Source organism: Balearica regulorum, chromosome 20 (assembly GCF_011004875.1).
Source record: "Balearica regulorum gibbericeps isolate bBalReg1 chromosome 20, bBalReg1.pri, whole genome shotgun sequence".
Taxonomy (NCBI): domain Eukaryota; kingdom Metazoa; phylum Chordata; class Aves; order Gruiformes; family Gruidae; genus Balearica; species Balearica regulorum.
The window spans coordinates 12094641-12104893 of NC_046203.1; the positions used below are offsets into that span (position 1 = coordinate 12094641).

Genomic DNA, 10253 nt, shown 5'->3' on the forward strand with positions numbered 1-10253 from the left:
CGCTGGCTCTGGGGACAGATGGGACCCTGGACATGGGGACAGGTGGATCCCTGGCTGTGAGGATGGGTCCCTGGCTGTGGGATCAGGTCCCTGACCGAGGGGACGTGGAGATAGATGGCTCCCCAGCTGTGGGGATGAGTTCCTGGCCACAGAGATTGGTCCCCCGCCATGAGGACAGGTATCCACCTGCCAGGTCCCTCCTGCTTCTGTCCTGGGCCCCTCTGCCAGCCTGGCTCTGCCTGCAGTGGGGCAGTGTGGGGCACGGCAGGGCCAGGTGACAGCAGGGGTGCGGGCTTGGCCCATGCAGCACCTTGCAGCGTGTTTATGCAGCAGGTCTGGGGCAGGGATGTCCGTGGGGCTCCCAGACCTCAGTCACTGCCTTCATCCCGGGGCCAGCCAGCTCTCAGGCTCCCCGAGAGGCAGAGGTGCTGGCTGGGCTTGTCGTGAGCTTCGGGGGACGCTGCCCCCCCCCCCCCCGAGCCCCCGCCAGGCAGTGCAGGCACCCAATGCACCCCCGTGGGTGGAGGGTTCCCAGGCAGACCCGCTCCCCCAGCAGCGAAATGGTTAACGCCAGGCGCTACTTCCACCCCGGCTCTCCAGCCTCAGCCCCGCTGACTCCTGGACGAGCGCTCTCCTGGGCAGGTTGCTGGTCTGGGGCCAAGGGGAGGGCCGTACCGGGCACTCGGGGCAGCCTTTGTCCCAGGAGCGGGGCTCCGCGCTCAGGTACGCGCTGACACGGGGCCGAGCGCGGCGGCGCCGGGAGCAGCAGCCGGGAGCAGCGCGGGTGAGCGCGGGCGGGGCGGGGGCCCGGTGCCCCTCGGTGCAGCGGAGCTCGGAGGGGCGGAGGGGAGGGGGGGTGGGTGAGGGAGGGCTCTGAGCCCGGAGCGCCCCGGCCAGCAGCGGAGCCCGGTGCTGGGGATGGATAAACACGGTCCGTGGGCTGGGGGGGGGGGGGGGGGGGGGCAGGTGGGAGAGGGCCGGTGCCCACGGTGCGAGGGGCAGAGGGGAACGGAGGGGACGTGGACGGGGCATGGAGGGCACTGCGGAGCCCCAGCGCTCAGGGATGGGAGGCAGGGGACCGCTCTGCCTAGCAAAGATGCTCCCGACATGAACGTTCACCCTCTTTCTTACAATCTCAAGAGCCGTTTTGACTTTCAAATCCCAAATGTGCTCGGTGGCGAAGTCAGCTTTGCGTTTTCCTGAGCAACACACAGTTTAGATCCAGCAGTGCCTTTGAGCCTTTCCTCCTGAATGTTGAGCCCCCCTCTGTCCCTCCCCACAAGGGACACAGCAAGGTGAGGTGAGGGACATCCCGCTGGTGTTTGTAGAGCACTTTGTTGTGCCCAGTCGTACACAAACAGTGCAGCTACGGCCCAAGCGCTGTGCACAGCTGTGAACTTTCCACACGATGACATAGCCAGACATTGCTCCTCACAGTGCTGTGCAGCAACGTGCCTCTTTAACTCTGGAGGCATCACCACCACCTTCCCATCCCTGCTGCTCAACTGAAGCTGCACATGCGGCAGCAGGTATCAGTGCTGGCCAGTCCCAAGGTGTCACTGAAAGGCTGGACAGATTGATAAGCTTCTCCCACACCTCTCGGCTTCTTTTCCGCCTGCTGGGCTCCCTCCCCATGCCCCGCTCTCCTTTTCAGGCCTCGCTGGCTTTGCGTTGCCTCCTGCCCAATGAAAATGGAAATTAGTCCCTACCAGAGCAGGAGGAGCTGATTTCCCATCTGTTCCTGCATGCAATTTATCACCATTTTGTATTGTTCCATCGCATGGTGCCTGGAACAGAATTTTCCAGGATGTGGGCTGGGCTGGGGACTTTTGCCACTGCTGTGTTACCCAAAGCAGGGGAAGCACATCCCAACACCACGGTTATATCTGAGCAAACTCAGGCAGGGCTGATAAGACTGGAGGTGTGACAATACAGGGATTCATCAGCTGATACTGTATGATCTCTTCTGACCATAGCCACCATACGAGGGAGGGCTCCTGGCTACAGGATAAGGTCTGATAAGGGTTTCCTGTAGTCCCATGTCCCATGACGTGGGCCAGAAGAACAGCTGCTATCCATCATTACGTATCTCCTGTCACGCAGGAGATATTGGTCATCCTTGTTCATCACCAGAGATGCTGACTCTGAAATAGGAATCCGCATCTCCTTTGATCTTGCCAAAGGTCTTTCCTCTCCTATTCAAGCCACTGACCCGACCTGGCGAAAGGGCGAGAGAATTTCTCTGTGTTTTTATGCATTCGCAGGAGAAGCGAATTGTGTAGCCAAAAGACAGCCCCCAGTTCCCACCCCAAAGCACTGGCTGGGTTAAACCGCTTCTCTAGGCTGTGTCCAGGGCTCAGGACATCCACCGCTCAGCTGGAGTCTGGCTTGCAACTTGACGCTGTGGATGGAGGTCAGCCCGGCTCCCTGCAGGCACGCTGCCTGTGCGGCCGGTGGCACGGAGCAGGGCAGTGCAGGAGGAGGAGGGAGAGCTGTGCGTTTAGAAAAGCACATCTGGACCAGCTGTGGGGTGCTAGGCATGTGGACGTGTCAGCTGCTGTGTGCTGAGGCCGTTGCAGAGAACCAGACCCTTTGGCTTTGCTTCTCTGCCGCAATTCCTTACAGGGATGCCTCAGGGATGATTATTCCGGGAGCTGAGCTCCAGCCGAATGAGTGGGAGGTACAGGACCTGCATCGTTCCCCAAGGGCTCCTCCACACCCTGCTGGCATTGCCTGACCGTGCAACGTTATCGCTGTCGGCATGCCAGCTTGGCTGGGGCTGTGTGTGCCCAGAGCTTTCTGCCTCTGCCCTTCTGCCTGCCCCTGGGGCTGCAGGAGAGACTTGGGGATGATCTGCGGGAAGGGACACTGTCCCTGCATGTCTGCTTACCTGCTGTGGCATCACCAAGAGCCGAGGAGAGCTGGACCAGGGAGGAGACATGTGGCTGGAGATGCTGTTCCCCTGCCTGGAGCAGAGATCTGTCCTCTCAGGGACAGTCTGGGCAACAGATGTGACCTGATGGTCCCAAGCCTTGTGGGATAGGTTTTGCGAGGGTGCAGGGTACGATGGCAGCATGTGGGTGGCAGAGAGATGTGGCTCTGGGCCACGGCAGGGATGGCCGCACTGGGAACCTGCCAGGGCATGGTCCTGCTGCCAGTCTGGGACTCCTGCTAGCGACTGCCATGCTTCCCCCGGTGATGCTGCTGGAAGGGAGATGCTGACCCCCACTCAGCTGGTAGTTTGAGCAGGGCAGAGGGATGCGATCCTGGCTGCACGCAGAGAGGGGCCTGAAGGGCTGTAGTTGAGAAGGCAGGGCTGAAAAAGCCATGCTGAAAATCTCCCAGGGAGGGAATGCTCAGAAGGAGAAGAGTGTGTCCCTGCCCCAAGACTGCCAAGAGCCTCCCATAAAAGCAGCCATGCACCCCAGAATGGCTTCAAGCCCTTGTTAGGAAAGGGGAATATCCCATCTTGACAGGTCCCATATCCATCCATGAGATTTGCATTTCAAATCTGGCTTTGCCAATGCAGAGGTGTGAGCTGAGTGTTGGGACTGTTCTTACAGGTTGGAGGAGGAATGGGCTACAAAGCCAAGGCCATTGCAGGTCTCCTGGCAGCCACCTGTGTCTTCAGCATCATTGCCCTTATTCTGAGCGTCGTGAATGTGAAGGATGTGTTTCTGCCTCCCAGCATCAAGGTAGGGTCCTTGGGAGGAGCGCAGCTGCCCGCGCTTGCTTGAGTGTAGGATTTTCCCCATGTTTCAGGCAGGCTGTGCTGTTTGTTACCAAGAAGGGGACAAACTCCCATGCAGGCTGTTATGCCAGGTGGCTCTGGCAGAGTGTAGTCGCTGTGACTGGCCCTACAGCACATACAGCCTTTTCATCGCAGAGCATTGCCAGCTCAAAGGGCTTGTGATGGAGCCTTGTCCCTGATACAGCTGGTGACTGCAATGTCAAGGGGCTTTCCTGGCTCTGGTGACGCTCTTCATTTGACCAGTCGAGGTTCTCCTGCCCACCAGGAGCTCTGCTGGCTCTCCTGGAGTTCCCCTCCCTCTGTGGGGGTGAAGCTGGTCTGCACCCCCTGACACCCCGTGTCCCCTCTGCCTCCCCAGTATGGTCTGGTGTTCGACGCTGGCTCCACGCACACGGCTCTCTACATCTACCGATGGCCTGCGGACAAGGAGAATGGCACCGGCATCGTCTCCCAGGTGGAGGTCTGCTCCGTGTCCGGTGAGTGTGCCGGGATGTGCCCGTCCCTCTCCCCTGCCCCTGCTCAGCTGGGGGACACCAGGGCTGGCTGGCCCAGGGCTTGCCAAGGCAAGTTGGCTGGTTCATGCCAGGCGTGGTAAATGGTAAATGCCCCAAAGGACAATTATTTATTGGGCATTTATAAATACCCAAAGGGGCATTTTTTCCTGTTGCAAAGGTGTTGTCAGGCTTTGGCACAAGGGCCGGTCTCCCTGGAAGAAAGGACCAGGCTAGCGAGGGGAGGTGGGGTCAGCTAAATGGAACATGGAGCTGGGCTGGGACTGGCAAAGGCCACCAGGCCAGGGCAGAGGTGCCTGGGCAGGGAGTGAGGGCTCAGAGCTCACCTCAACCTCATGTCCAGGCTCGGTGCTGCTGGAGTGGCAGTTACTGGTTAACTGCAAAGGTCTGGCAGAGGGCAAAGTGTAAGAGAGAGGGTGCTTAGGCTAATGGCAATAATGGTGTGCAAAGCTTGGGGGAAGGTAAATAGTGATAGTTTCACGCTAGAGCCTGTCCCTACCCACCGCAGGACCACGCTGGGTGCTCAGATCTGGTGCCAGCCTGTAAAAATAGGAACTCAAACAAGCTGTGCAGAGGCCACCTCTGCCTGTGCTTATCGCCTCTGCACACCCTTTCAAGCAGGACAAAAGAGAGCCTGCCCCTTCTCCAGGGAAATAAGGAACTACTCTGTCTGTTGACCGAGTCCTTTGGGCAGCTCGGCCTCCCTGGGATGAAGCATGTGCTCAGCATTACAAGACGCACACCACAACCCTTCCCCTCCATCCAGGGGGGATGCTCACTGCCTGCTCCCGCCGTGTGCCGTGGCCGCGGCACATGTGCTGCCTCCAGGCAGGCCAGCTCTGATCACTGCCCTGCCACGGACACCCATGGTAAGGGCAGCGCAAGCCGGGGCATGTGGAGAAAAACCCCTGGGGGCTTTCGGTGCGGATGTGTCCCCTGCTGCCTTTTCCTCCCGGGTGGCTCTGAGCGTGCCCCATCACAGGGTGCCCTCTTGCAGGACCCGGCATCTCCAGCTACGCAGATGACCCAGCTGGGGCTGGAGCCAGCCTGAAGCCCTGCCTGGACAAGGCCATGAAGATCGTCCCAGCAGAGCAGCAGCGGCAGACCCCCACCTACCTGGGGGCCACAGCGGGCATGCGGCTGCTGAGGTACCAGCACTGCCCGGAGCCGACCATCTCCCACCCCTTCCCCACCACACGGTTCTGCATCGTAGCCAGCGCAGGGGGCTGGGACGGGGCCTGCGGGGCACAGGGGACTGCGGGGCACAGGGGGCTGCTGCTGCCCGGGCAGGCCATGGTGATGGGCAGAGCACCCATGTCTGTGGTCTGCCAGGGCGCCCAAGCGAGCGGCTCGCCGTGCCCGCGGGGAAACCCCCAGCCCCCTCCAGCAGCAGCCAGGCAGCAGCCCCAGAGGGGGGTCAACCTCCTGTGCCAGATTGCGCTGACCTCCCCGCACGCTCAGGCAGAGCCCGCAGGCAGCATTTGTGGGGAGACTCCCAACGCAGCGGTTGAAGGATCTGGCAGCTTGCAGGAGAGCTGGCCCCGGGCAGGGCAGCGATGGAGGGGGATGCGCCCCGTCCCTGAGCAGTCCTGCTCCTTGCAGGAGACGGCAGCCTCTTGCTGTCAGCCCTGCGCCAAAAGCTCCCCAGCCACTGCCGCCTCCACCGCACGGTACTTGTCTTCTTCCCTCGGCAGGGAGCAGAACAGCACCAAGGCCGAGCAGGTCTTTGCCGAGGTGGCCAAGGCCGTTGGCGAGTACCCTGTGGACTTCCGCGGAGCTCGGATCCTCACGGGAAATGAGGAGGGCTCCTTTGGCTGGATCACCGTCAACTACCTGCTGGAGACCCTCGTGAAGGTGCGGGCTGGGGGAGGCGGGCAGAAGAGGGGTGAGCAGTCTGTTCATCCCTATCCTAGCTACATCCAGGTTTCTTGATTTGCAGAGGACAGAAATATGTAGGTTTAGGGCACTAGTCTTGCCAGTAAATGTAGCCTGTTGTCATGAACTGCACACTCCACTCCACTGATATGATTAACAGAATCAAGGGTCTTTGTGTCCAGCTCAGCTGAGCCCTGTGCTTGACTTACGTACAAGTCAATTTTGGTTTCACAGGGATGCAGCAATATCAGACCTCAGATTAATGTGTCACATTTTCCCTCCACAAAGTCCCTGGATTGAAGCTAATGTGCAGCAGCCAAGAAGCCAGACCTCAGTGCTACATGGAGGTCTATGTGGGTCAAGGAGGACATGGGCAGCAAGGGGTTAAAGAGGGAGACAGGACATGGAAGGTCCCTTGGGGGCTTCTGAGCCCACAAAACCTTGAGGGAAGGGACAGGGACTGTGACTCCCTCCAGTTCAGACTAACACCTGTTGTCTTATGGGGCCAGTTTTCCTTTGCAGAGAAATGGGAACATCCACAGGACACCGAGGTTCTGGGAGCTCTGGACCTTGGAGGTGCCTCAACACAAATAACCTTCCAGCCTGGAGTGACCATTGAGGACAAGAACACCTCCATCTTCTTCAGGCTGTACGGCACCAACTACTTGCTCTACACCCACAGCTACCTCTGCTATGGGCAGACGCAGGCGTTGAAGATGCTGATGGCAGCTCTCCACCAGGTACTGCACCCACTGGTCACCAGAATCTACTTAACCATTTCCCATTGCCGTGAGAAATGTCTTCCCAAAATTTTGGGCATGCCTGTGGAAAAAGAATTAGGGAATTGGGAATTTTCACAAATTCAAAAACCTGAGACGTAGATTTTGGCTACTGAACCGAAAACTTCTCTCATTTGGGTGGAAGGTGGTGGTGGTTCCCTGCCAGGGCTCCCTTCTCCCCAGATGTTGACATGTAATGGCATTTTTTTGTCATTTCCTAAGCCCAGCTCTATCCTTAGGTTCTTTGCTGTCCCCTCAGACATGGCACAAAGTGTTTCCTTGGCTGGGTGGTTTCCAGGTATCAGCTTCATTGAAATGAAGTGATTTAAAAGGCCACCAAGCCTCCACTGAACAATAAATGCAACATCCAGTTAGGAGAGGACAGGGAGTCCAGTCACCCAGGGACATGATCTGGCACCTCCTGGCTGGGATTATCAAGTCTCCAGTCTTTATACCCCTAAATAAGAGAGCAGGTGTGGCAGAGGACTGAGGCTCCACACAGCTCAGTGCAGAGATGGTAGAGAGCTGTTAATGGGGATTAAATTAACTCACCCTTCCTCAATTTCTGCCCAGAGGGAGGATTCCCAACACATCTCCTGCACAAGGCTCCACCACTAACCAGTGTCCTCCCGTCTCACCTCGGACGGAGCGCACAGCCCAGCACTGTGGGAGACAGAGATGCTCGGGGAGCATGCAGGGGGGATGCACCTCTGGTCCTTTCTGGGCTGGGGCCTGCAAGATGCGGTGGGGACAGAGCGAATGCTAAGAGCAACAAGCTCTCCATGCAGGCAGAGAGCGTGTGCTGCCCTCGGGAGCAGGTTGCCGTCCCTGCAGGGAGGCACAGGCTGGCAGTGGCATGGCCACCCCAGCACAGCTCAGTGGTGGGGCTGACAGCAGGACCAGCAAAAGCCATGGGCAGGTAGTCATGCAAAGGATGGATCCTGCTTCTCCTCAAATCCTCCTAGGATCTAGATCCTGCTTTCTGGGAATGTCTAAGCACAGGATGGGCTGTGGGGTAGGGTCCCACTGGCATCCCACACCAAGCCCCACTAATGGCTCCCACTCTCTCCAGGGCAGCCCGTCTCCCCAGCAGGTATCGCACCCCTGCTACCCCAAGGGATACCAGGAGACTGTCACCACCACAGACCTCTATGACAGTCCCTGTGTCCGTGCGCCGAGCACACCCAGCCCTGCACAGAACATCACTGTGACGGGGACGGGGGACCCAGCAGCGTGCAGCGCCGCCGTCCAGAAACTCTTCAACTTCACCTGCGGGGCCAACAGGACGTGTGGGTTCAACGGGGTTTATCAGCCGCCTGTGCGGGGACAGTTCTTCGTAAGGAGCCTCCGTCCCCGTGGCTGGTGGGGGGAGGATGGAGGGTGGGAGTCTCCCCTGCCGCTGGCTGTGGGAAGGGGTGGGGAGAGAGGAGACCTCAGAGCTGGTCCCATCTGCAAACATCTCCTATGCTGGGAGGTGGCTTCTGCCTCCTGCGATGTCCCAGCCCTCCCTGAGGGAAACAGGAGGATCTTGTCCCAAGGAGCAAGTCTGAGCTAGCTCAGAGTGCAAGCAGCAGCCCCAGGGCTTCACCAGCTCCAAGACTTTCTGTAGACCACCAAGGGGGTGCTGGATGCAGAACCCTGTGAATTACATGGGACTCTGTCCCCAGGCAAGAGGGGCTCTTGGGTCTTTTTTTGAGTGAGGAAGATGTAGTTTTTACCATCTTTCCCTTATCCCCCAGGCCTTCGCTGGGTTCTACTACACCTTCCACTTCCTGAACCTGACCAGCCAGCAGTCTCTAAATGACGTCAACTCCACGGTCCAGACCTTCTGTAAGAAGAACTGGGCAGAGGTGAGAGCCCTGTGAAGGGCAATGTGCTTGTCCCGTCCCAAATCTCTGCCCAGGAAGCAGATGCCCTGCTGTTCCCTGGGCCAGGGAGGGTTTCTGAGCATCTGTTTCGTTCCACATTGCACCATGTCCCTGGTGCCCCACAGCTGGTGGAGACCTTCCCACAGCAGAAGGGCTTCCTACACACGTACTGCTCCAAGGCGATTTACATCTTGACGCTGCTGCTCAATGGCTACAAGTTCAATGAGCACACATGGAGCAGCATCCACTTCAGCCGGCAGGTAAACACCCCGCGGGGCAGTGGGAGGGCAGCTGCGGCTGCATCCTGTCCCTGGCCCAAGGACACGTTCAGGAGCGACGTCCCTGGAATCCCCTGCACCAGAACTACGTCCCTGCCTCATGCCTGCCACACAGTGATCCCAGCACAGCTTCACTCTTCTCACCTGCCCCCAAAGCTCTGACACCAGCTTGTTCCTCACTTACTCTGGTGTGAATGTGAGCTAATTTTAAAGGGGTCAGAGAAGTGCAGAGCAGGATTTGGCCACTTTGGTCTCTGATGTTGGGCAGAATTGACTGGAGCATCAGAGAGGTGACGGTGGCCCCATGACCCATTTGAACCAGAATATGACCAAATTTGAAGGATCATGGGGCAGGATGAAAGCTTGGATCCAAAATCCTGTGCAGGTCACAGAGGCACATCTGGACCAGAGCAGTCATCTGTGTTCAGCTGCTCTTTAGTCTTTGGGAAGGGGGAGAGGAAAGCTCTCTTTGGAACTGGTGCTGGTGAGATCAGGTTCACCACAGCCAGGTCCAGGTGTGAAACCACAGCTGGGGCAGCTCATGGCAGAGGTGCCCCTCAGTCCCTTGCACCGAAGCTACCGGTGCCTGGGAGAGGGACTTTCGGATGATGTCCTCTGCTCTCTCACCTCAGGCAGCAAACACAGACATCGGATGGACGCTGGGCTTCATGCTGAACTTCACCAACATGATCCCCACAGAGGCTCTGGAACCCGTCAAGGGGCACCAGCCCAGTCTGTGGGCAGGTGCTGTCTCCTTCATTGTGCTGGCCATAGTGGCAGGTCTGGTGGCCATTTTCCTCCAGTGTTCCTGGAAAACCGAGTAGCTCCCAGCATCCTGCCCACTGAACCAGGCAGGGAAGTGATGCAAAAGAAGGTGGAAGGGGGAGAAGAATGCGGGCATTATACCCACCTCCATTACTCAGGAGGTCTAATTGGGTCATCTCTGTAAAGACATCAAAGATGACAAAGGTGTCTTGAGGTCTCCGAGTACCTCCAAGAGGAAAAGACTCCTGACTCCAGCAAAAAATTTAATCTGGCTGACAAAGCTGACTGAGACTTGGTGGCTAGATGAAGCCAGATAAATTCAAACTAGAAATAAAAACCTTTTTGTTTTTCAACTACCAAGGTCACTAACCAGCCCAGCGGTGTCTCCTTGGCACTTCTGGTCTTGCTGGGCTGCTCTCCCGCCA

At 58.2% G+C, this 10253-nt stretch overlaps 1 protein-coding gene across 1 annotated transcript; it reads left to right on the top strand.

The window, feature by feature from the left end:
• The first annotated feature begins 619 nt into the window (after positions 1 to 619).
• Positions 620 to 10184, top strand: ENTPD8 (ectonucleoside triphosphate diphosphohydrolase 8). Its single transcript, XM_075772110.1, has 10 exons — positions 620 to 784; positions 3564 to 3695; positions 4110 to 4227; positions 5261 to 5411; positions 5958 to 6117; positions 6648 to 6878; positions 7990 to 8253; positions 8657 to 8767; positions 8911 to 9045; positions 9696 to 10184. The coding sequence occupies exons 2-10, from the start codon at positions 3576 to 3578 to the stop codon at positions 9885 to 9887; spliced, it is 1482 nt and encodes a 493-aa protein (XP_075628225.1). The 5' UTR covers positions 620 to 784; positions 3564 to 3575; the 3' UTR covers positions 9888 to 10184.
• Positions 10185 to 10253: the final 69 nt, after the last annotated feature.

What these genes read in the sequence shown, in the direction of transcription:
- ENTPD8 (XM_075772110.1), top strand. Translation starts at nt 3,576, where the DNA reads ATGGGCTACAAAGCCAAGGCCATTGCAGGTCTCCTGGCAGCCACCTGT. An exon ending in GCGGGCATGCGGCTGCTGAG is followed by an intron (nt 5,412 to 5,957) that starts GTACCAGCACTG and finishes TTCCCTCGGCAG; the next exon opens with GGAGCAGAACAGCACCAAGG. An exon ending in CTGTGCGGGGACAGTTCTTC is followed by an intron (nt 8,254 to 8,656) that starts GTAAGGAGCCTC and finishes CTTATCCCCCAG; the next exon opens with GCCTTCGCTGGGTTCTACTA.